Below are 27,423 nucleotides of genomic sequence, written 5' to 3'. Positions count from 1 at the left end.
CTTCACTTCTCTGCGCCTCAGTTGCCTCATCTGGAAAATGGGGCTTAAGACTGAGCCCCCCCCAGTGGGACAACCTGATCACCTTGTAACCCCCCCAGCGCTTAGAACAGTGCTTTGCACATGGTAAGCGCTTAATAAATGCTATCATTATTATTATAGGGAATTGGGGCCGTTCTTCTGGCAATTTATCTGGACAGATTCACGCTGCCAGTACATCTGGATAAAATGTTGTGAGGTCAAAAGAAAGGGAAGTACCTATTGTTGAGCAGGGGATGTTCACTTCTGGTTATTTTTTTCCTTTTGTTTTGGTATTTGTTAAAATACCCTCTCTTCCCTCTCTCCATCCCTCCCGCCTTACCACCTTCCCTTCCCCACAGCACCTGTATATGTGTATATATGTTTGTGTGTATTTATTACTCTATTTTACTTGTACATATCTATTCTATTTATTTTATTTTGTTAATATGTTTGGTTTTGTTCTCTGTCTCCCCCTTCTAGACTGTGAGCCCATTGTCGGGTAGGGACCGTCTCTCTATGTTGCCAACTTGTACTTCCCAAGCGCTTAGTACGGTGCTCTGCACACAGTAAGCGCTCAATAAATACGATTGATTGATTGTTAAGCACTTCCTATGTATCAGGCAGTGTACTAAGCTCTGGGGTAGATAAATGCTAGTCAGGGTGGACACAATCCATGCCCCAAATGGGGCTCATGGATTTAATCCCCCTTTTGCAGATGAGCTGAGCCACTGAGAAGTGAAGTTCATTCAGTCGTATTTATTGAGCGCTTACTGTGTGCAGAGCACTGTACTAAGCGCTTGGAAAGTCCAATTCGGCAAAAGATAGAGACAATCCCTGCCTGACAATGGGCTCACAGTCTAGAATGGGCTCCCCCTTGTCCCCCTCTCCACGCCCCCGTCTTACCTCCTTCCCTTCCCCACAGCACCTGTATATATGTATATATAATTGTACATATTTATTACTCTATTTTACTTGTACATATCTATTCTATTTTATTTTGTTAATATCATCATCAATCGTATTTATTGAGCACTTACTATGTTTGGTTTTGTTCTCTGTCTCCCCCTTCTAGACTGTGAGCCCACTGTTGGGTAGGGACCGTCTCTCTATGTTGCCAACTTGTACTTCCCAAGCACTTAGTACGGTGCTCTGCACACAGTAAGCGCTCAATAAATACGATTGATTGATAGAAGGGCAGGGAGACGGACATGAACCAAACAAATAGGTGATAAAACAAGTAGGCAGGCACCCATAGCATGACTCTAAATAAAGGGAATTATAGATGATCTGAAGTGACTGGCCCCTGGTCCTATAGCGAAGTAGCAAAATTGGGATTAGAAACCAGGTCATCATCATCATCAATCGTATTTATTGAGCGCTTACTGTGTGCAGAGCACTGTACTAAGCGCTTGGGAAGTACAAGGCAACATATAGAGACGGTCCCTTCTGCCTCTCGGGTTCACGCTCTTTCCCCTAGGCCATGATGCTTCACACGCCAGGTTTTTTCGAGAATGTAACCCCAATGGCACAGCATTGAACCTACCTTAACATCATTCTGGCTTACGGGATTTTCAGTTATTTCCAAAAACAAGCCCGACTTCTCTCTGGAGTGCTGTGTCCTGAGGATTTCTAGGAAGTAGATTACCCTGAGATATCAATTGCCGCTTTTTGAGGTGGTGCCCAAGCGCTTAGTCCAGTGCTCTGCACACAGTAAGCGCTCAATAAATATGACTGAATGAAATGAATCCCCACAATATATATATATATATATATATATATATATATATAGTGGGGATTCACTATATATATATAGTGGGGATTCACTATATATATATTGTGGGGATTCACTATATATATATATTGTGGGGATTCACGATATATATATATATAGTGGGGATTCACTATATATATATATAGTGGGGATTCACTATATATATATATAGTGGGGATTCACTATATATATATATATATCATCATCAATCGTATTTATTGAGCGCTTACTATGTGCAGAGCACTGTACTAAGCGCTTGGGAAGTACAAATTGGCAACATATAGAGACAGTCCCTACCCAACAGTGGGCTCACAGTCTAAAAATATATCCTGTATATGTGTATATACGTTTGTACATATTTATTACTCTATCTGTACATATTTATTCTATTTATTTTATTTTGTTAGTATGTTTGGTTTTGTTCTATGTCTCCCCTTTCTAGACTGTGAGCCCACTGTTGGGTAGGGGTCGTCTCTCTATGTTGCCAACTTGGACTTCCCAAGCGCTTAGTACAGTGCTCTGCACACAGTAAGCGCTCAATAAATACGATTGAATGAAATGAATCCCCACTATATATATACTTATATATATATATACCCTGTATATATGTATATACGTTTGTACGTATTTATTACTCTACTTGTACATATTTATTCTATTTATTTTATTTTGTTAATATGTTTTGTTGTCTGTCTCCCCCTTCTAGACTGTGAGCCCGCTGTTGGGTAGGGACCGTCTCTAGATGTTTCCAACTTGGACTTCCCAAGCGCTTAGTACAGTGCTCTGCACACAGTAAGCGCTCAGTAAATACGATTGATGACGATGATGATGATTGTAAGCACTTGGGGCCTTCAAAGAGAGTGATCCACGGTGCTGTGGTCAGAGGGGATTGAAGGAAAGGTGCCTCATTGAAATGGGGGGGTCAGAGTTTGAGATCAGTGTGGAGCTGTGGGCGCTGCAAGATTTAACCTTCAGGTCATCATCAATCGTATTTATTGAGCGCTTACTATGTGCAGAGGTCCCAGGGAAAGGAGTACAAACACTGGGAATGGAATTACAGCGTGTGAACTGGGCTAATTTAAGCCCCAAATTGGCCTACGGTTTGAGGTGGGGCTGGAGGGTGGAGGGGAGGGTGAAAAAAAACACAACCAGCTTCTGCCTTGGGATCATTAGGTTTATTATTGAATACTCACTTCACCACCAGACACGTTTATTTCTATTTTGACGTGAACACGCCAGGCCTTCTCAGGCTTGCAGTAGGAAGTCCAGGGAGGAAGGTAAAAGATGCTGGGAGAGGGTTCCAACCGAATTGTTATTTCTAAAGCAGGTAGTGTGATTAGTGCTGTTCAGCCGGTGAATGCAATCAGAAAGCCAAGCAGGATGGCCCCCACACCCAGTGCCGAAGATCTCTTAGGACGAGTGTAGAGGAAAAAACAGAAGGGAGAATACAGCAGTGAGGAGAGAAAAACCAGGGTTCTGAATGTCCGAGTTTATTGTGGAAACACAGTCACCACGTCGTAGCCCTCTGGAGGGGTCACGTGCTCCCGGGCATGCTTTTCGCAGTATATTTGCTCCTCCACGAAGAAGTGCCCCTTCTGCTTGAGGTTTATCCCACAGTCGCTGCACACGTAGCACTCTGGGTGACGGTGCTTCTCCCGCAGCTTCACAACCGCCCCTCTGCCAGAAAGGGCCAGAGGAGGAGGGTTAGGAAGCACCTCACCCCCTCCTACCTCACCTCCCTTCTCTCCTTCTCCAGCCCAGCCCGCACCCTCCGCTCCTCCGCCGCTCACCTCCTCACCGTACCTCGCTCTCGCCTGTCCCGCCATCGACCCCCGGCCCACGTCCTCCCCCGGGCCTGGAATGCCCTCCCTCTGCCCATCCGCCAAGCTAGCTCTCTCCCTCCCTTCAAGGCCCTGCTGAGAGCTCACCTCCTCCAGGAGGCCTTCCCAGACTGAGCCCCTTCCTTCCTCTCCCCCTCGCCCCCCTCTCCATCCCCCCATCTTACCTCCTTCCCTTCTCCACAGCACCTGTATATATGTATATATGTTTGTACATATTTATTACTCTATTTTATTTGTACATATCTATTCTATTTATTTTATTTTGTTAGTATGTTTGGTTTTGTTCTCTGTCTCCCCCTTTTAGACTGTGAGCCCACTGTTGGGTAGGGACTGTCTCTATATGTTGCCAATTTGTACTTCCCAAGCACTTAGTACAGTGCTCTGCACATAGTAAGCGCTCAATAAATACGATTGATGATGATGATGATGAATGCCCTCCCTCCACACATCCGCCAAGCTCGCTCTCTTCCTCCCTTCAAAGCCCTACTGAGAGCTCACCTCCTCCAGGAGGCCTTCCCACACTGAGCCCCCTTTTTCCTCTCCTCCTCCCCATCCCCCCCCGCCCTACCTCCTTCCCTTCCCCACAGCACCTGTATGTATATATGTTTGTACCGATTTATTACTCTATTTTACTTGTACATATTTACTATTCTATTGATTTTGTTAATGATGTGCATTTAGCTTTAATTCTATTTGCTGTAACAACTTGACATCTGTCCACATGTTTTGTTTTGTTCTCTGTCTCCCCTTTCTAGACTGTGAGCCTGCTGTTGGGTAGGGACCGTCTCTATATGTTGCCGACTTGGACTTCCCAAGCGCTTGGTACAGTGCTCTGCACACAGTAAGCGCTCAATGTGAGCCCGCTGTTGGGTCGGGACCATCTCTATATGTTGCCAACTTGGACTTCCCAAGCGCTTGGTACAGTGCTCTGCACACAGTAAGCGCTCAATGTGAGCCCGCTGTTGGGTCGGGACCGTCTCTATATGTTGCCAACTTGGACTTCCCAAGCACTTGGTACAGTGCTCTGCACACAGTAAGCGCTCAATAAATACGATTGAATGAATGAATGAATCAACAGAGATGGGGGGATGGCATTTATTGAGTGCCTGCTGCCTAATACACTGCTGTAAGTAAGCATTAGGGAAGTAATTCAACAAAGCAGTACCATATTTCTTAAATGTGAGACTGAAGGTCTCTCCCCCTCCTCCCCCTCTCCATCCCCCCTCCGCCTTACCTCCTTCCCTTCCCCACAGCACCTGTATATATGTATATATGTTTGTACGGATTTATTACTCTAGTTATTTTACTTGTACATATCTATTCTCTTTATTTTATTTGGTTAATATGTTTTGTTTGGTTCTCTGTCTCCCCCTTCTAGACTGTGAGCCCACTGTTGGGTAGGGACTGTCTCTGTGTGTTGCCGACTTGTACTTCCCAAGCGCTTAGTCCAGTGCTCTGCACACAGTAAGTGCTCAATAAATACGATTGATTGAAGGTGCCGGAGGCTCCTGGCTTTCCAGAAACCAGGGGAGTTGGAAGCGGTTGGAAAAAGGTCCCTTTGGGAAGTTTTTGTGTAACCCAGTCATCAGGAATGTAAGTTCTTTGTGGGCAGGTTTGTGTTTACCAAATGCATTGTCTTTTCCCTCATCTGTAAAATGGGGATGAAGACTGTGAGCCCCCCGTGGGACAACCTGATCACCTTGTAACCTCCCCAGCACTTAGAACAGTGCTTTGCACATAGTAAGCGCTTAATAAATGCCATCATTATTATTATTATTATTCTTGTCTTCTGCCAAGCGTACAGCGCTCAGTAAATACAGGCAGGACCCCACCAAAGTCCTTTTAGCCCTTTCTGGTTCCCCTCCCAACCTGTCCTAACCCGCCCCAGGCCCATTTTTAACCACCCCAGCTGTGCGGTGACTGAACTGAACTGGGATTGAATAATAAAAATAATAATAATGATGATATTTGTTAAGTGCTTACTAGCGCAGCTAGGCTCAGGGCAAAGAGCCTGGGCTTTGGAGTCAGAAGTCGTGGGTTCAAATCCCCGCTCTGCCAATTGTCAGCTGTGTGACTTTGGGCAAGTCACTTCTTCTCTGGGCCTCAGTTCCCTCATCTGGAAAATGGGGATGAAGACTGTGAGCCCCCCGTGCGACAACCTTGTAACTTCCCCAGTGCTTAGAACAGTGCTTTGCACATAGTAAGCGCTTAATAAATGCCATTATTATTATTATTACTATGTGCAAGGCACTGTTCTAAGCACTGAATAATAATAATGATGGTATATTTGTTAAGCGCTTTCTAAGTGTGAAGCAATCAATCAATCAATCGTATTTATTGAGCACTTACTGTGCGCTTGGGAAGTACAAGTTGGCAACATATAGAGATGGTCCCTACCCAATAGTGGCCTCATAGTCTAGAAGGGGGAGACACAGAACAAAACCAAACATATCAACAAAATAAAATAAATAGAATAGATAGGTACAAGTAAAATAAATAAATGTTCTAAGCGCTGGGGAGGTTACATGGTGATCAGGTCATCCCGCACGGGGCTCACAGTCTTCATCCTCATTTTACAGATGAGGGAACTGAGGCCCAGAGAAGTGAAGTGACTTGCCCAGAGTGACACAGGTGACAATTGGTGGAGCCTGGATTTGAACCCATGACCTCCGACTCCCAAGCCCTTGTTCTTTCCACTGAGCCACGCTGCTTCTCTACGTCAGCCGCAGCGCGCGGAGGGCAGAGCAATACTTACACAATGCCAATACCACACTTGTCACACATGAGCAACTTCTGGGCGTTTCCAATCGAGGCGGCAACTTTCGTGATGGGTGCTTTTACGCTTCTAAATCCTGAGGGCTTGTTGGGGTCCCCTGCGAATATGGAAGGCAATATTCAGCTCTTGAGCAATACAAAATGCATTGAAATCATTCACACTAGCCCTGGACTCCGACATCAGAGTAAAGAAAGCTGAGGTAAATAACAAATTTAATTCGTTTTTTATTTATGTAACAAATAAATGGTCCTCCCGTACATCCATCTCTCTTCCCCATCTCCTTGGGAGCAGCTCAATTCCAATCTCCAGAGCCGCTTCTTGACTATTTGCAATCTCCAGAAACGCTTCTTGACTCAGGGGAAAGGTGGGATGTGAATCAATCAATCAGTCAATCAATCGTATTTATTGAGCGCTTACTATGTGCAGAGCACTGTACTAAGCGCTTGGGAAGTACAAATTGGCAACATATAGAGACAGTCCCTACCCAACAGTGGGCTCACAGTCTAAAAGGGGGAGACTCCATCCCTCCACCTGGCCCGGGCCGAGAAGGAGCCAGAGTTGCCCAAAGCTGAGAATAAAAATGACTGATTTTTCAAACTTTTCTCCCTGACAGTGGTGGAGAACAATCAATCAATCAATCAGTCGTATTTATTGAGCGCTTACTGTGTGCATTGGGTACAGGGTGGGCAGGGCTGCCTTCTGAAGTGACTTACCCAAGGTCATACAGCAGACAAGTGACCGAGCTGGGATTAGAACCCATGACCTTCTGACTCCCAAGTGCTTTCTGTAGCCATTACATCGTATTTATTACTCTATTTATTTTACTTGTACCTATCTATTCTATTTTATTTTGTTAATATGTTTGGTCTTGTTCTCTGTCTCCCCCTTCTAGACTGTGAGCCCACTGTTGGGTAGGGACTGTCTCTCTATGTTGCCAACTTGTACTTCCCAAGCGCTTAGTACAGTGCTCTACACACAGTAAGCGCTCAATAAATACGATTGATTGATTGATTGGTTACTCTATTTATTTATTTTACTTGTACCTATCTATTCTATTTATTTTATTTTGTTGATATGTTTGTGTTTGTTCTCTGTCTCCCCCTTCTAGACTGTGAGCCCACTGTTGGGTAGGGACTGTCTCTCTATGTTGCCAGCTTGTACTTCCCAAGCGCTTAGTACAGTGCTCTACACACAGTAAGCGCTCAATAAATACGATTGATTGATTGATTGGTTACTCTATTTATTTATTTTACTTGTACCTATCTATTCTATTTATTTTATTTTGTTGATATGTTTGGTTTTGTTCTCTGTCTCCCCCTTCTAGACTGTGAGCCCACTGTTGGGTAGGGACTGTCTCTCTATGTTGCCAGCTTGTACTTCCCAAGCGCTTAGTACAGTGCTCTGCACACAGTAAGCGCTCAATAAATACGATTGATTACTCTATTTTACTTGTACCTATCTATTCTATTTATTTTATTTTGTTAATATGTTTGGTTTTGTTGTCTGTCTCCCCCTTCTAGACTGTGAGCCCACTGTTGGGTAGGGACTGTCTATGTTGCCAACTTGTACTTCCCAAGAGCTTAGTACAGTGCACTGCACACAGTAAGCGCTCAATAAATACAATTGATTGATTGATTACTCTATTTATTTTACTTGTACCTATCTATTCTATTCATTTTATTTTGTTAATACGTTTGGTTATGTTCTCTGTCTCCCCCTTCTAGACTGTGAGCCCACTGTTGGGTAGAGGACTGTCTCTATATGTTGCCAACTTGTACTTCCCAAGCGCTTAGTACAGTGCTCTGCACACAGTAAGCGCTCAATAAATACGATTGATTACTCTATTTTACTTGTACCTATCTATTCTATTTATTTTATTTTGTTAATATGTTTGGTTTTGTTCTCTGTCTCCCCCTTCTAGACTGTGAGCCCACTGTTGGGCAGGGACCGTCTCTATATGTTGCCCACTTGTACTTCCCAAGCGCTTAGTACAGTGCTCTGCACACAGTAAGCGCTCAATAAGTACGATTGATTGATTGATTGATTGATCCTCTGTTGCTGGCAAGACGGACGGCCAGGCACCCGGCGCTTGAAATGGGATTCCTCCCGCTGCTACCCCGATGTGTGGCGGCCACCCGCTGTTGACCAATTTTTAACTCATAAACTGTGAATTTATGGATTTACGGGTGGTTGGGGACCTCAGGGAAAAAAGCTCAATGCAGGACCCAAGTCAACTGACCCCAGTTTCAGCCTCCGGGGAAAGGGGATTCCCTAAAGAACCAGTTTCTTTCCCAAACATTCAACCTTACAGCTGCTCACTCTGAGGAAACCCCTGCACATTCCCCCCTTCCCTAGGAAAGCAGGCTAAAAATACCCACTTCTTAGCATCAGGGAAAACAGTAGCAAATTCTGGAAGAACTCCCACAGCTTGGAAAAGCGTTCTCCCAAGGCTCATTCTGGAGCTCCGTGCTAACTCTGGGAAAGTTAGGCCACGGCGTGTTGACAGAGATCAAATATTAATGGTAGCCTTCTAGTGGATCTTTGTTCTTTTCCCCCAGTAACCTGTTGACTAAAGTGACTGTGATTTTGGCCTGCCCGTACTGAAAAATGATGGAAGCACTTGGGAGATTTCCAGCTGGAAAGGAGGCATGCCCCATCCCCTCCACCCCGCCTTACCTCCTTCCCCTCCCCACAGCACCTGTATATACGTATTTATTTGTTTGTACGTATTTATTGCTCTATTTTATTTGTACATGTTTATTCTATTTATTTCATTTTGTTAATATGTTTTGTTCTCTGTCTCCCCCTTCTAGACTGTGAGCCCACTGTTGGGTAGGGACTGCCTCTAGATGTTGCCAACACACACACTTTTTCTCTCTTTGTATATATATGTATATATGTTTGTACATATTTATTACTCTATTTTACTTGTACATATCTATTCTATTTTTTATTTTGTTAGTATGTTTGGTTTTGTTCTCTGCCTCCCCCTTTTAGACTGTGAGCCCACTGTTGGGTAGGGACTGCCTCTAGATGTTGCCAACACACACACTTTCTCTCTTTGTATATATGTATATGTTTGTACATATTTATTACTCTATTTTACTTGTACATATCTATTCTATTTATTTTATTTTGTTAGTATGTTTGGTTTTGTTCTCTGTCTCCCCCTTCTAGACTGTGAGCCCACTGTTGGGTAGGGACTGCCTCTAGATGTTGCCAACACACACACTTTTTCTCTCTTTGTATATATATGTATATATGTTTGTACATATTTATTACTCTATTTTACTTGTACATATCTATTCTATTTATTTTATTTTGTTAGTATGTTTGGTTTTGTTCTCTGTCTCCCCCTTCTAGACTGTGAGCCCACTGTTGGGTAGGGACTGCCTCTAGATGTTGCCAACACACACACTTTCTCTCTTTGTATATATGTATATATGTTTGTACATATTTATTACTCTATTTTACTTGTACATATCTATTCTGTTTATTTTATTTTGTTAGTATGTTTGGTTTTGTTCTCTGTCTCCCCCTTTTAGACTGTGAGCCCACTGTTGGGTAGGGACTGTCTCTCTATGTTGCCAACTTGGACTTCCCAAGCACTTAGTACAGTGCGCTGCACTCAGTAAGCACTCAATAAATACGATCGATTGATTGATACGTCCCCCACCTCCCCCCGATTTTTCCGTCATTGTAGACAGCACCACCATCCTTCCTGTCTCCCAACCCCATAGTCGTTTTTCCTTGGCTCCTCTCCTCCAACCCACATATTCAATCTCGCTAAATCCCGGCGGTTCAGCCTTCACCCAAATCGCCAAAACCTGCCCTTTTCCTCTGCATCCAAACTGCGACCACATTAATCCAAGCATCCATCAAGTAATCCATACTTGTACGTACTTATTCTATTTATTTTACTTTGTTAATATGTTCTCTGTCTCCCCCTTCTAGCCTGTGAGCCCGCTGTTGGGTAGGGACCGCCTCTAGATGTTGCCAACCTGTACTTCCCAAGCGCTTAGTCCAGCGCTCGGCACACAGTAAGCGCTCAATAAATACGAGTGAATGGATGAATGAATGAAAGTGGGGCTGGTTCCCTCCATCCTGGCCTCCCAGCATACGGCAGGGGTTGGGGCCTTCGCCTCTTCCTTTCAGAAGGCTGCGTCTTAAACCCGACACAACTTCTGGTCATCAGACGTTAATCAATCATATTTATTGAGCGCTTACGGTGTGCAGAGCACTGTACTAAGCGCTTGGGAAGTCCAAGTTGGCAACATATAGAGACAGTCCCTACCCAACGGTGGGCTCACAGTCTAAAAGTTATCACTACAGATTTGCTGCTCTTTTCGGATCAAAAGCCTGAGAGGTCAGGCAAAGCAGGATATGCATCCCACCTGACAGTAATGAACGGGAAATTATGTTTTGAGCCCTGGTCGCGCTCTAATTTCCATGCCTCTTTTCCAGCTGGAAATCTCCCAAGTGCTTCCATCTTTTTTTCAGTACGGGCGGGCCAAAATCACAGTCGCTTTAGTCAACAGGTTACTGGGGGAAAAGAACAAAGATCCACTAGAAGGCTACCATTAATATTTGATCTTGTGTGGGCCATGCTGAGGAGATTGAATGAATAAATGAATAGAATACGGGCCTGGGAGTCTAATCCCATCTCCTCCACATATCTTATTTATTTTACTTGTCCATATCTATCCTATTTATTTTATTTTGTTAGTATGTTTGGTTTTGTTCTCTGTCTCCCCCTTTTAGACTGTGAGCCCACTGTTGGGTAGGGACTGTCTCTATATGTTGCCAATTTGTACTTCCCAAGCGCTTAGTACAGTGCTCTGCACATAGTAAGCGCTCAATAAATACGATTGATGATGATGATGATGATGACTGTGAGCCCACTGTTGGGCCGGGATCATCTCCATTTGTTTTGCCGAATTGTACTTTCTAAGCGCTTAGTACAATCAATCAATCAATCGTATTTATTAAGCGCTTACTGTGTGCAGAGCACTGTACTAAGCGCTTGGGAAGTACAAGCTGGCAACATATGGAGACGGTCCCTACCCAACAGTGGGCTCACAGTCTAGAAGGGGGAGACAGAGAAAAAGACCAAACATATTAACAAAATAAAATAAATAGAATAGATAGGTACAAGTAAAATAATCAATCAATCAATCGTATTTATTGAGCGCTTACTGTGTGCAGAGCACTGTACTAAGCACTTGGGAAGCACAAGCTGGTAACATAGACAGTGCTCTGCACACAGTAAGCGCTCAATAAATGATGATGATGGCATTTATTAAGCACTTACTATGTGCAAAGCACTGTTCTAAGCGCTGAATAGCATTTACTAAGCGCTTACTATGTGCAAAGCACTGTTCTAAGCGCTGGGGAGGTTACAAGGTGATCAGGTTGTCCCCCGTGGGGCTCACAGTCTTCATCCCCATTTTACAGATGAGGGAACCGAGGCACAGAGAAGGGAACCGAGGCACAGAGATAAATGCGATTGAGCGCTTAGTACAGTGCTCTGCACACAGTAAGCGCTCAATAAATACAATTGATTGATTGATTGAATGAATGAATGAATGAACTTTTCCAGAGTTAGCACGGAGCTCCAGAATGAGCCTTGGGAGAATTCATTCATTCAATCATTCATTCAGTCGTATTTATTGACCGCTTACTGTGTGCACAGCACTGTGCTAAGCGCTTGGGAAGTACAAGTTGGCAACATCTAGAGACGGTCCCTACCCAACAGTGGGCTCACAGTCTAGAAGGGGGAGACAGACAACAAAACCAAACATACTAACAAAATAAAATAAATACAATAGATATGTACAAGTAAAATAAATAGAGTAATAAATATGTACAAACATATATCCATATATACAGGTGCTGTGGGGAAGGGAAGGGGGAAAGATGGGGGGATGGAGAGGGGGATGAGGAGGAGAGGAAGGAAGGGGCATTCATTCAATTGTATTTATTGAATGCTTACTGTGTGCAGAGCACTGGACTAAGCGCTTGGGAAGTCCAAGTTGGCAACATATAGAGACGGTCCCTACCCAACAGTGGGCTCACAGTCTAGAAGGGGGAGACAGACAACAAAACAAAACATAGTAACAGAATAAAATAGAATAAATATATACAGATTTATTACTCTATTTACTTGTACACATTTACTATTCTATTTATTTTATTTTGTTACTATGTTTTGTTGTCTGCCTCCCCCTTCTAGACTGTGCGCCCGCTCTTGGGTAGGGACCATCTCTGTATGTTGCCAACTTGTACTTCCCAAGCGCTTAGTCCAGTGCTCTGCACACAGTAAGCGCTCAATGAATACGATTGAATGAATGAATGAATGTACAAGTAAAATAAATAGAGTAATAAATATGTACAAACATAGATACAGGTGCTGTGGGGAAGGGAAGGAGGTAAGGTGGGGGGGATGGAGAGGGCGAGGAGGGGGATGCTTTTCCAAGCTTTGGGAGTTCTTCCAGAATTTGCTACTGTTTTCCCTGACGCTAAAAAGTCAGTATTTTTAGCCTGGTTTCCTATGGAAGGGGGGAAAGTGCAGGGGTTTCCTCAGAGTGAGCAGCTGTAAGGTTAAGGTTTGTTCTCCGTCTCCCCCTTTTAAACTGTGAGCCCACTGTTGGGTAGGGACCGTCTCTCTATGTTGCCAACTTGGACTTCCCAAGCGCTTAGTACAGTGCTCTGCACACAGTAAGCGCTCAATAAATACGATTGATTGATTGATTAAATGTTTCTGAAAGAAACCGGCTCCTTAGGGATCGCCTTGCCTCTTGGAGCTGCTGATTATTTAACGGTAATTCCTGGCCCGCAGTTAGCAGGCAGGATTTAGTTCGGATTGTTTCCAAAGCCAGGGAGAAGATGGCAGCACCACAGCAAATGGAGGCGGCTTTCTGACTTGGGCTATGACTCATGTTTTAAAATATATATCCTGAATTTGTTTATTCTCCGGCCCGACTGCGGAGGAGTGGCTTGCATTGTTTATTGTACTCATTAAGCAACAGCGGGAAGCAGGAACACGTCTGCCAACTCTGCTACACTGTACTCTCCCAAGCACTTCTGCACACAGTAGGCACTCGATAATCAATCAATCCATCAATCAATCGTATTTATTGAGCGCTTCCTGTGTGCAGAGCACTGTACTAAGCACTTGGGAAGTACAAGTCGGCAAATGGCATCTATGACGTCTTTGAATTCATGCCCTTTCCAGGTTTACGACGTCGAATCCGACTTTAAATATCCGCCCTAGTGTGCCCCATCATCATCATCATCATCGATCGTATTTATTGAGCGCTTCCTGTGTGCAGAGCACTGGACTAAGCGCTTGGGAAGTCCAAGTTGGCAACATCTAGAGCCGGTCCCTACCCAACAGCGGGCTCACAGTCTAGAAGGGGGAGACGGACAACGAAACAAAACATATTAACAAAATAAAATAGAATGACTATGTACAAGTAAAATAAATAGAGTCATTCATTCATACAGACAATGAAACAAAACATATTAACAAAATAAAATAGAATGGCTATCTACAAGTAAAATAAAGTCGTTCATTCATTCAATCGTATTTATTGAGCGCTTACTGTGTGCAGAGCACTGTACTAAGCGCTTGGGAAGTCCAAGTTGGCAACATAGGGAGACGGTCCCTACCCAACAGTGGGCTCACAGTCTAAAAGGGGAGGGACGGAGAACAAAACCAAACATACTAACGAAATAAAATAAATAGAATAGATATGTACAAGTAAAATAAATGAATAAACAGAGATAAATAAATAAATAGAGATAAATAAATAGAGATAAATAAATACATAAATAGAGATAAATAAATAAATGAATAGAGATACATAAATAAATAAATAAATAGAGATAAATAAATACAGAGTTAAATAAATAAATAAATAAATAGAGATGAATACATAAATAGAGATAAATAAATAGAGTTAAATAAATAAATAAATAAATAGAGATGGATAAATAGAGATAAATAAATAGAGATAAATAAATAAATAAATAGAGATAAATAAATACACAAATAAATAAATATGACCGATTGAATGTAACTTGTGGAATCAACCCCATCATCAGTCACGTTCAGCCACTGCCCCTAACTATCACGCTGTGGCCCCATAGAAGGACCACCTGTGGTCCAAAGACGTGTTTTTCCTACCTCCCTGAGTGGAGAACATCCCCAATGCAATGTAAGATTTAGCACTGGGAGAAATGTGAGGGACAAACGTCAAAACCTACTGTAGGATTTTGAGCTGCATAAATGTAGATCCAGAGATTAGCTAGAGAGATATCAGGGAAAATAGGAATGGGGAGAGGGAGGAGGTGTGGAGAGAGGGGGCAGAGAGAAGAGGCAAGAAGAGTGGGGAGGTTCATTCATTCATTCAATCGTATTTATTGAGCGCTTACTGTGTGCAGAGCACTGCACTAAGCGCTTGGGAAGTCCAAGTTGGCAACATATAGGGACGGTCCCTACCCAACAGCGGGCTCACAGTCTAGAAGGGGGAGACAGACAACAGAACAAAACATATTAACAAAATAAAATAAATAGGATAAATATGTACAAAAAAAATAGAGTAATAAATACGTACAAACATATATACAGGTGCTGTGGGGAGAGGAAGGAGGTAGGGCGGGGGGGATGGAAGGGAGAGAGAAAGGAGGGGGCTCCGTCTGGGAAGGCCTCCTGGAGGAGGTGAGCTCTCAGTAGGGCTTTGAAGGGAGCGGTATGGAGGAAAGAGTAAGGGAGAATTTGTACATCAACAATATAACCTATAAATGGTGGTATGCCGAGTCATTCATTCAATCGTATTTACTGAGCACTTACTGTAAGCAGAGCATCATCATCATCATCAATCGTATTTACTGAGCGCTTACTGTGTGCAGAGCACTGTACTAAGCGCTTGGGAAGTACAAGTTGGCAACATATAGAGACGGTCCCTACCCAACAGTGGGCTCACACTGTACTAAGCGCTTGGAAAGTACAATTCAGCAACAAATAGAGACAATCCCTGCCCACCACGGGCTCACAGTCTAGAAGGGGGGAGACGGACATCAAAACAAACAGGCATCAATAGTCCCAATATAAATAGAATTATAGATATATTCATCCTTTCTCTCCCCCTCGTCCCCCTCTCCATCCCCCCCTTCTTACCTCCTTCCCATCCCCACAGCACCTGTATATATGTATATATGTTTGTACATATTTATTACTCCACTTATTTATTTTATTTGTACATATCTATTCTATTTATTTTATTTTGTTAGTATGTTTGGTTTTGTTCTCTGTCTCCCCCTTCTAGACTGTGAGCCCGCTGTTGGGTAGGGACTGTCTCTGTTGCCAACTTGTACTTCCCAAGCGCTTAGTACAGTGCTCTGCACATAGTAAGCGCTCAATAAATACGATTGATGATGATGATGATGATTCAATCATACTTATTGAGCGCTTACTGTGTGCAGAGCACTGTACTAAGCGCTTGGGAAGTGCAAGTTGGTTAACATATAGAGACGGTCCCTACCCAACAGCGGGCTCACAGTCTATACACATCATTAATAAAATAGAATTATAAATACGTACATATAGACGCACAAGCGCTGTGGGGATGGGAGGGGGGTAGAGCAGAGGGAATGAGTGGGGGCGATCGGGTGGGGAGGAGGAGCAGAGGAAAAAGGGGGTTCAGTCCGGGAAGGCTTCCTGAAGGAGGTGAGCTTTCAGTAGGGCTTTGAAGGAGGGAAGTGGGCTAGTTTGGCGGATTTGAGGAGGGAGGGCATTCCGGGCCCGGGGGAGGACGTGGGCCGGGGGTCGACGGCGGGACAGGCGAGAACGAGGGACGGTGAGGAGATTAGCGGCGGAGGAGCGGAGGGTGCGGGCTGGGCTGGAGAAGGAGAGAAAGGAGGTGAGGTAGGAGGGGGCGAGGGGATGGACATATATATGTATATATGGTTGTACATATTTATTATTCTATTTATTTATTTATTTATTTATTTATTTTACTTGTACATTTCTATCCTATTTATTTTATTTTGTTGGTATGTTTGGTTCTGTTCTCCGTCTCCCCCTTTTAGACTGTGAGCCCACTGTTGGGTAGGGACTGTCTCTATGTGTTGCCAATTTGTACTTCCCAAGCGCTTAGTACAGTGCTCTGCACATAGTAGGCGCTCAATAAATACGATTGATTGATTGATTGATTGATTGGACAGCCTGGAAGCCAATAGTGAGGAGTTTTGCTTCATGCAAAGGTTGACAGGCAACCACTGGAGATTTCTGACGGGGGGTGTGACGTGCCCAGGACGTTTCTGCAGAAAGATAACTCGGGCAGCAGAGTGAAGTATAGACTGAACTGGGGAGAGACAGGCGGTTGGGAGATCAGAAAGGACGCTGATGCAGTAATCCAGTCGGGATATAATAATAATAATGTTGGTATTTGTTAAGCGCTTACTATGTGCAAAACACTGTTCTAAGCGCTGGGGTAGGTACAAGGTAATCAGGTTGTCCCATAAGGGGCTCACAGTCTTCATCCCTATTTTACAGATGGGGGAACTGAGGCCCAGAGAAGTGAAGTGACTTGCCCAACGTCACCCAGCTGACAAGTGGCGGAGCCGGGATTTGAACCCGCGACCTCTGACTCCAAACCCCGGGCTGTTTCCACTGCGCCACGCTGCTTCACAATGATGAGTGATTGTACTGGGTAAGCCACTTAAGAGCGCTATGCCTCTTTTCTCTCCTATTAAAAAATTCGGAAAATAAATGCCTTTCTTGCCTCCCAGGAATGTCATGAGCCCGAAGTGATGTGAGATAAGAAATGTGACATCATCTGGGGAGGAAAAGTGTTATGCTTAGGCAGGATCATGGTGCCCGGGAATTTTCTACCGAGCCATTTCCCATAACGCCTTGATGAGAGAAGCAGCGTGGCTCAGTGGACAGGGTACGGGCTTTGGAGTCAGAGGTCATGGGTTCGAATCCCGACTCCACCACATGCCTGCTGTGTGATCTTGGGCGAGTCACTTAACTTCTCTGGGCCTCAGTTATCTCCTCTGTAAAATGGGGATTAAGACTGCGAGCCCCCCATTGGACAACCTGATCACCCTGTATCCTCCCCAGCGCTTAGAACAGTGCTTTGCACATAGTAAGCGCTTAACAAATGCCTATTATTATTATTATTATTATTATTATTATTATTACTGATGCCTGTCCACAGGTTTTGTTTTGTTGCGTCTCTGCCCTTCTAGACTGTGAGCTCATTGGGTAGGGACTGTCTCTATTTGTTGCCGAACTGGACTTTCCAAGAGCTTAGTACAGTGCTCTGCACACAGTAAGCGCTCAATAAATACAATGAATGAATGAATGAATGGAGTGAATGAATGAACCAACCGTTTAGCCTTTGAATCCTGTATATGTATTCAACGTATGGATATTGAGGGGTTACTGGGCACACTCTAAGACTCCAGGAAACATACAATAGAAGTAGAAGCTGAGGGAAGTATTGTGGCCCAGTGGAAATCAATCAATCAATCGTATTTATTGAGCGCTGACTGTGTGCAGAGCACTGTACTAAGCGCTTAGTGGAAAGAGGAGGCAGTATGGCTCAGTGGAAAGAGCCCGGGCTTTGGAGTCAGAGGTCATGGGTTCAAATCCTGCTCCGCCACTTAGCTGTGTGACTTTGGGCAAGTCACTTCACTTCTCTGGGCCTCAGTTACCCCATCTGTAAAATGGGGATTGTGACTGTGAGCCCCCCGTGGGACAACCTGATCACCTTGTAAACTCCCCACCGCTTAGAACAGTGCTTTGCACATAGTAAGCGCTTGATAAATGCCATTATTATTATTATTATTATTATTATTATTATTATTATAAGAGCACAGGCCTGGGATTCACAGGACCTGAGTTTTAGTCCCAGCTCTGCCACTTGTCTGCTGAGTGACCTTGGGCAAGTCACTTAATTTTTCTGCACCTGTTTCCTCATCTGTAAAATGGGGATTAAGACTGCCAGCCCTACGGGGGACAGGACTGTGTCCAAAAGGGAAAGCGTCTGTTTACTGTTATATAGTACACGCCCAAGTGCTTAGGACAGTGATTTGCACACAGTAAGTGCTCAATAAATGAATGAATGAACCCGATTATCTTCTATCTCCCCCAGCACTTATTATCAATCAATCAATCGTATTTACTGAGCACTTACTGTGTGCAGAGCACTGTATTAAGCGCTTGGGAAGTACAAGTTGGCAACACAAAGAGACAGTCCCTACCCAACAGTGGGCTCACAGTCTAGAAGGGGGAGACGGAGAACAAAACCAAACATACTGACAAAATAATATAAATAGAATAGATATGTGCAAGATAAATAAATAAATAGAGTAATAATAAATAAATAAATAAATAAATAGAGTAATAGTCAGACCCTGGTCCGAGCCCCCTGGGGTGGGCCTCAGGCAGCCCTCCTCCGCTCGGGATGCTTCGAGTCACATCCAGCGTGGCTCAGTGGAAGGGGCACAGAGGCTTTGGAGTCAGAGGTCATGGGTTCGAATGCCGACTCCACCACATGCCTGCTGTGTGATCTTGGGCAAGTCACTTAACTTCTCTGGGCCTCGGTTCCCTCATCGGTAAAATGGGAATTAAGACCGTGAGCCCCACATGGGACAACCTGATCATCCTGTATCCTCCCCAGCGCTTAGAACAGTGCTTTGCACATAGTAAGCGCTTAAAAAATGCCAATTATTATTATTATTATTATTATTATCCAAAAGGGAACACGCCTACCAACTCAGTTGTATCGCACCCTGCCAAGTGCTTAGTACGGTGCTCTGCACACAGTAAGCGCTCAAGAAATACCTTCGATGATTCAGTACCTCCCTGTGTGTGCTTGGCAATACGCACTAGGGAGAGTACAATGCCTGGCACACAAAACTGACAGTTTAAGTAATGAAAATTACGATGCCTGGCACATAAAGCTTAAATTCTGCTATTACTATTATTATCATTATTCTTAACACCAGGATCCTCTGCCCTCAAGGAGCTTACTGTCTAAAGGTATAGTAAAAAGATCAATTTATCAAGATTGAGGGCCAACTGACTGTTAAGCACCGTGTTGAACAGGTAGGAGATAACAGCAGAAGCAAGTCCCTGGCCAGTTCGGGCTTCCACTCACGAGCCACTGCCTCTTAAGCAGCGTGGCTCAGTGGAAAGAGCCCGGGCTTTGGAGTCAGAGGTCATGGGTTCAAATCCCGACTCTGCCAATTGTCAGCTGTGTGACTTTGGGCAAGTCACTTCACTTCTCTGGGCCTCAGTGGCCTCGTCTGTAAAACGGGGATGAAGACTGTGAGCCCCCTGTGGGACGACCTGATCGCCTTGTAACCTCCCCAGCGCTTAGAACAGTGCTTTGCACATAGTAAGCGCTTAATAAATGCCATTATTATTATTATTATTAAGGCTCCAGCCAACCTGAATGGAGGATTAAAGGGGAAGGAAGAGCCCCAGTTTAAATCAGTATCATCATCATCAATCGTATTTATTGAGCGCTTACTATGTGCAGAGCACTGTACTAAGCGCTTGGGAAGTACAAACTGGCAACATATAGAGACGGTCCCTACCCAACGGTGGGCTCACAGTCTAAAAATTGCAAAAGATTTGCAAAGTATAAATTGCAAAGACTTGGGTTTGGTGAACTGTACTTTCCAAGGGCTCAGTCCATCATCATCATCATCATCCATCGTATTTATTGAGCGCTTACTATGTGCAGAGCACTGTACTAAGCGCTTGGGAAGTACAAATTGGCAACATATAGAGACAGTCCCTACCCAACAGTGGGCTCACAGTCTAAAAGGGGGAGACAGAGAACAAAACCAAACATACTAACAAAATAAAATAGAATAGATATGTACAAATAGAGTAAAAAAAAATGTACAAACATATATACATATATACAGGTGCTGTGGGGAAGGGAAGGAGGTAAGATGGGGGGGATGGAGAGGGGGAGAGTCCAGTGCTCTACACACAGTTAAGCGTTCAATAAATATGACTGATTGAATGAATGTTTGTTCTTTGGGGAAAGGAAGGGGTGGAGTGGTGGGGTGAATGCACGGGGAGAGGGCTAGCCTCTTTTCCAAGCTGGCATTCTCCCTAAATAGAAGGCCAACCTTAGAGTTGGGCTGGGATTGGCACGTGGGCAGTGCCAACCGTTCAAAGCAACAGGGAGCATGGCACCACTATTTCAAGAAAAAGGCTCTGACGCATGCTGCGGAAGAGAAGCCGGAGGGGCTCCTAGGATGGGGAGGATTATAAAAGAAGCATTCTTGACCAGTGACATCACTTTCTGATCGAGATTCTCAGCCCTTGACTGAGGCCAGTGTCAGGCCAGGCCATTCATTCATTCATTCGATCGTATTTATTAAGCGCTTACTGTGTGCAGAGCACTGTGCTAAGCGCTTGGGAAGTACAAGTTGGCATCATATAGAGACGGCCAGGCCAGGGAAATTCCAAACATGGACATTCTCTTTCCAGTGACCTCCCCAAAACATGGGCTGGGAGGGGAGGGAGGAGGTGTCTGATTATGCCCCTTGCTGGTTTCAATCCAATCTGCATTTCATTCATTCATTCGATCGTATTTATTAAGCGCTTACTGTGTGCAGAGCACTGTGCTAAGCGCTTGGGAAGTACAAGTTGGCATCATATAGAGACAGCCAGGCCAGGGAAATTCCAAACATGGACATTCTCTCTCCAGTGACATCCCCAAAACATGGGCTGGGAGGGGAGGGAGGAAATGTCTGATTATGCCCCTTGCTGGTTTCAATCCAATCTGCATTTCATTCATTCATTCGATCGTATTTATTAAGCGCTTACTGTGTGCAGAGCACTGTGCTAAGCGCTTGGGAAGTACAAGTTGGCATCATATAGAGACGGCCAGGCCAGGGAAATTCCAAACATGGACCTTCTCTTTCCAGTGTCATCCCTAAAACATGGGCTGGGAGGGGAGGGAGGAAATGTCTGATTATGACCCTTGCTGGTTTCAATCCAATCTGCATTTCATTCATTCATTCGATCGCATTTACTGAGCGCTTACTGCGTGCAGGGTACTGTACTAACCGCTTGGGAAGTAGAAGTTGGCAACATACAGAGACGGGCCCTACCCAAGAGCGGGCTCACAGTCTAGAAGGGGGAGACAGACAACAAAACATATTAACAAAATAAAATAAATAGAATAGTAAATAAAATAAGATAGGTACAAGTAAAATAGAGTAATAAATAAATAAATAAATCAGATTTATTGAGCGCTTACGGTGTGCAGAGCACTGTACTAAGCGCTTGGGAAGTACAAGTTGGCAACATAGAGAGACGGTCCCTACCCAACAGCGGGCTCACAGTCTAGAAAGGGGAGGCAGAGAACGAAACAAAACATATTAACAAAATAAAATAGAATGACTATGTACAACTATCAGCTGTGTGACTTTGGGCAAGTCACTTCACTTCTCTGGGCCTCAGTTCCCTCATCTGTAAAATGGGGACTAAGACTGTGAGCCCCCGTGGGACAACCTGATCACCTTGTACCCTCCCCAGCGCTTAGAACAGAGCTTTGCACATAGTAAGCGCTTAATAAATGTCATTATTATTAAGTAAAATAAATAGAGCCATTCATTCATTCATTCAGTCGTATTTATTGAGCGCTTACTGTGTGCAGAGCACTGTACTAAGCGCTTGGGAAGTACAAGGTGGTAACATCTAGAGACGGTCCCTACCCAACAGTGGGCTCACAGCCTAGAAGGGGGAGACAGACAACAAAACATATTAACAAAATAAAATGAACAGAATAAATATGTCCAAATAAAATAGAGTAATAAATGCATACTAAATATGCATAATAAATATGCACAAACATATATACAGGTGCTGTGGGGAGGAGAAGGGGGAGAGGAAGGAGGGGGCTCAGTCTGGGAATTAACTTGTATCTACCCCAGAACGTAGAACAGTGTTTGGTACATAGTAAGGGCTTAACAAGTACAATCAATCAATCAATCAATCAATCGTATTTATTGAGCGCTTACTATGTGCAAAGCACTGTACTAAGCGCTTGGGAAGTACAAGTTGGCAACATATAGAGACGGTCCCTGCCCAACAGTGGGCTCACAGTCTAAAAGGGGGAGACAGAGAACAAAACCAAACATACTAACAAAATAAAATAAATAGAATAGATATGTACAAGTAAAATAAATAAATAGAGTAACAAATATGTACAAACATATATACATATATACAGGTGCTGTGGGGAAGGGAAGGAGGAAAGATGGTAGAAGAAGGGCTGAACTCCAGAGATGCTACCTGAGTGCACTTATTCAATCAATGGTATATATTAAGCGCTTACTGTGGGCAAAGCGCTGGGGAAAGGACAGTTACAACAGAGTCTTCAATGCCTTTTGTTTTCAAAGATGAAAGGACAGTAGCATTCCCCTCTCGGGGCCTTTGCTGAGCTCTAAATTCTGTAGAGTTTCATTTGTGTTTCTGGTTCACCGCAGCTTGATTTGTCACCAACCTCAACTTGGACCTCAGCCTGTGGCCCCCCAGCCCACCTACTGTAGTTAATCACCTCAGCAATGCTGCCCTCACAGGGAAAGCAAAACCTTTGGGAGAGATGAACATTACAGAAAAAGCCCCCTCCATGCAGTTCAGAAGGCAAAACCCCACAAAACCAAATCATAACTCATACTTTATACGTGAAATACCCGAGAGACATCTGGGGCCTCTTTAGCGTGAAAAAGCTCATTTCCAAGCAGCAGCTCTCAGGAGCTGAGTCAGAGAACAGAGGAAACTGACAAGTCACATATCAGGATGACAAGCCTCATTTGATCATTTTATTTTTAAATCTTTGGGAACCCAACTGTTTCCTGCTGTCTCTGAAGCTGAATAACTTGGACCCTCCTTTGAGAAAGGGACCAGCTCTTTATTTCTCTCACTTTGGCTCCTTTTCCAGGCTTTAGTATGGCATTCTGCATCAGGGAGTGCAGTGGCGAGGACAAGGGCAACTGACTTCACTTTTCACCCTCCCCAAGGCTGCTCAATGGCTGTCTGCCCTGCAAACAATCCCCGCATGGGCTTTGACAACTGAGGCCTATTGAGGGCATGGAAGTTGGTAGGGGGGAGTGGAGACAGAGGACAGAGGGAAAGAGGGAGAAGGAGAGGGAGAAAGAACACTATCCCCCCGGCAAACCCTGCTACATACCAGTCTCTAAGATCTCCTCCAACACCAGGAATGAAGCCGATTGTTTGGGAGGCCCATTTAAGTCTTGGTTCTCCTGAAGCATCTTGTAAACCTCCGAGTTCTTGTCTATGGTGATGTTACCTAGAGGCTGGGCTGGCTCTGGGCTGTAAAAAGAGCATTTGAAAATCCAAACTCAATTTTCAGAAATGAAAGCATTTCTCCCTCTTCTCCACCCAAACTCCTCACCCCAAATTAACGGGCACAGAAGCAGCATAATTTGAACCGAGGACTCCCTCCTCGACAGATTAACAGCACACGCGCTCAGAGGTGGCACACTGTAGTCTCAACAAAAATTACTTTTACACGAATCTGAGGAAAGGACTTCACTCCCTGCCTGACAGCCACCAAAATAAAGCTCAAAATACACATGCAATATTGTTTATACTTCCAGGAGTGCACTGCTTTTTTAAAAAAAAAGAAACAGCAAGGAAAACGGTTCTGGAGTTTCATAGTTTTTTCCCTTTGTTGCAAAATAGTTAATGAAAATTTCACCCATTTTTTAATCAGGGCCGTTTAAGAGGACAAAATACAAAAACACATACTTCTAGTGCAACAGGAGGGGAAGGCAGAGGTGGTCATTTTACTAAAGTGATCATTCACATCCAGATTTTCTTCACCTTAATATGGAATTTTGTGCCTTGCATTCTTTATAACTAAAAAATACATTTTTGTGCCAATTCACGGCCAAGTAGGCCTATATTAAATGATTCTACTGGATTCTTGAATTTGGAGAGACCTGCTGGAAACCTGACACGCAAATGTTTTCCAAGAATAGATGTAGCTAAGGTTCATTTCTGGGCATCAAAATAGCCCAGGGGGGCCAAACTGGACAGGCCAATCCCACATTTTCCATGGCTGACAGGGGCCAGCCCAGGCCTCTCCCCTGGCATATCATGGCAGCCGTGGCCACAACGCCCGTGCTGTCCCAGTGGGGTGTGGGATTTTGCAGGAATGTGTCAGTTTGTACTCTCCCAAGCGCTTAGTATAGTGCTTTGCACCAGTAAGCACTCAATAAATAGGGCTGAATGAATGAACCCAGGTCCTTTGATTCCTAGGCCTGTGCTCTTTTCACTAGGTCATGCAATTCAAACAATTGTTAGATTGCAATCGAATGATTGTAAACATCTTGAGGGCAGGGCCTGAATTTGCCTTTTGGTGTTCTTGCCCAAGTGTTTAGAACAGCATCCTGCCCACAGCAGGTGCTCAGTAAACACTACTGCTTGCAAATATTGGAAAAACTTCCCCACGATTCTATTGCGATTTGCCCGGATTCTCAAATCTGACGCCGTACAGGGATTTCTCCGAAAGCACGTTTTTTCACCCCACGTCTGGAGGGAATGGGGTTGAGAAATGAGGGGACGCTCATCCAGTGACACGCATCAGTCTGGGTGGAAGCCAATGTAGGGTCAGAAGAAACGGTCGGGGACATCGATGCGACGCCGGTCAAGGTACGTGTACGCTAAGGTTGTTTGGTCAAGGCTGCCACCTCCCGTGGCGTAGGAAGAGTCAGCGTCTTCCGAAATTAAATCATTAAAAGGTAGGAAAGGGCAGTCGGAATTGAAAATGGAAGTCATGGTCTTTGGATGGAAAATTTGAGTTGTTGAGCGGTGGTTAGGAGAGTTAGGCCCCACTGGTGGTCCACCAGTCTCTCCACCTTTGAAACCCTCCCAAAATCACCTCTCCAAGAGGTCTTTCCTGACTAAGCCCTCATTTCCCCTATCTGCCCTTCCTTCTGCACTTGGCTGTGTACCCCTTAGGCTCTCTGATATTCATTCCGACTTGCCGACTTGTACTTCCCAAGCGCTTAGTACAGTGCTCTGCACACAGTAAGCGCCCAATAAATACGATTGAATGAATGAATGAATTCCAGTCCCACTGTACTTATGTCCATATCCTATTTCCCCTATCTGTAATTTATTTTCATATCCACCTCCCCCTGTAGATTATAAACTCTTTGTTGGCAGGCATCATGTTTACCAACTCTGTTTTCTACGCCAAGCCTTTAGGACAGTGCTCTGCACACAGTAAGTGCTCAATAAATACCACTGATTGATTGATTGGTGGTCTCATTCCCAACACTTAATAATAATAATAATGATGGTATTTGTTAAGCGCTTACAATGTGCAAAGCATTGTTCTAAGCGCTGGGGGGATACAAGGTGATCAGGTTGTCCCACGTGGGGCTCACGGTCTTAATCTCCATTTTACAGATGAGGGAACTGAGGCACAGAGAAGTTAAGTGACACAGCTGACAATTGGCAGAGCCGGGATTTGAACCCATGACCTCTGACTCCAAAGCCCGGGCTCTTTCCACTGAGCCACGATGCTTCTCTAACTCTCTCACTTCCATCTGAAAAAGAGCTAAAATATCCCTCCAGTCCCATCTCCAGATGCGGTTCCCAGGAACTAATGAAAAATGTAGAGTCCCATTCGGCGGATGTTTAGCCTCTAATTCCAACAATATTCAAAGCAGGGACAGCTTGGTTCAATCATGTCTTTCTGGGAATTTAAAGAGAACCAACAAGCAAGATAAAGTTCTCAGCTTCCTCATCCCATCGGCCTTCCACCCATCCCTCCCCACACTAACTGCCCAGGTGAGCACAGGTCTCCTTAATCAATCAATCAATCATATTTACTGAGCATTTACTATTGTGCAGAGAACTGAATTAAGCGCTCTGCAAACCCAGTTGGGTGGACAGGTTTGCTCTGTCCTACTTATTTGATTAGGTAATATATCAGATTATTATTATCACTGTTAAAAAAACGGTTTCTCTTGGCTTTTATTTGTTTATATAGATAACATTTTTTTTAGTAGGGTTGGAAGCTATGGAATTTCCTTGGGAAATAGCCCTCTATCCCTTGTGGCTGATGTCATTAGGATTCTTAAGCAGGCTGACGTCTAGAGTGACCATCGGGGCAAAGCTACAGAGGATGCTGCTGAATTTGGACTCCAGTTTTATCACGCAATTTCCAGGAAGCTATTTTGTGAGACGTTTCCATCATCGACCAAGCATTTTTCAAAGGGTTCCCAAAGGAACATTCAGTACATAACATACATTCAATAATACACCGGAGACATTTCGTTGACAAATGACTGTGATAATGAAAAGCCCAAGTCAATTTTAGGGGCTAACACAGAGGAGTAGTGACATGCATTGTGAGATGTGGGAATGACCACCACATGCCTCCCACACTTCTATAACATAGTGTGCATTGTGAGGGTCAGGGCAAAAGAAATAAGCTGTTTAATCTAAGTAAAGGGATAATCTGTGGAGCCCAAAATATTGTTGCGACAATGCTTGACCCGTAGTGAGTGCTTAACAAATACCGTAATTTCTTTTTTTGGCGTTTGTTAAGCACTCACAATGGGTCAAGCACTGTTCTAAGTGCTGGGACAGAGAAAAGTTAATTACTCTGGACACAGTCCCTATCCCATGTGGGGCTCACGATCTAAGTTGAACAGGCACTGAATCCCCACAGAGGCACAGAGAAATTAAGTGATATTTGTTAAATATCCTAAATATCCTTTTAGACTGTGAGCCCACTGTTGGGTAGGGACTGTCTCTATATGTTGCCAACTTGTACTTCCCAAGCGCTTAGTCCAGTGCTCTGCACACAGTAAGCACTCAATAAATACGATTGATTGATTGATTGATTAAATGCTCTGTCCCAAGCACTGTACTGGAAGCTAGGATAGATTCAAGCTAATCAGATCAGACAGAAAATCTGTCCCACACAGGGCTC

At 44.2% G+C, this 27,423-nt stretch overlaps 1 protein-coding gene across 2 annotated transcripts in view; it reads right to left on the bottom strand.

Moving 5' to 3' along the window:
* Positions 1–2,945: 2,945 nt before the first annotated feature.
* The window catches only part of PDLIM1 (PDZ and LIM domain 1), a 62,439-nt gene continuing 37,961 nt past the window's right edge, over positions 2,946–27,423 (bottom strand). For both annotated transcript variants that reach the window (XM_038743693.1, XM_038743694.1), the window contains exons 5-7: positions 23,641–23,783; positions 6,386–6,503; positions 2,946–3,466 (exon numbers count right to left, since the gene is read on the bottom strand). In XM_038743693.1, the coding sequence (XP_038599621.1) occupies positions 3,280–3,466; positions 6,386–6,503; positions 23,641–23,783 (448 nt within the window). In that variant the 3' untranslated portion in view covers positions 2,946–3,279. The remainder of the gene's footprint in view (positions 3,467–6,385; positions 6,504–23,640; positions 23,784–27,423) is intronic.

Source organism: Tachyglossus aculeatus, chromosome 3, assembly GCF_015852505.1.
Source record: "Tachyglossus aculeatus isolate mTacAcu1 chromosome 3, mTacAcu1.pri, whole genome shotgun sequence".
In the NCBI taxonomy this organism is placed as follows: Eukaryota; Metazoa; Chordata; class Mammalia; order Monotremata; family Tachyglossidae; genus Tachyglossus; species Tachyglossus aculeatus.
This window is presented reverse-complemented; position numbering and strand designations above follow the sequence as displayed.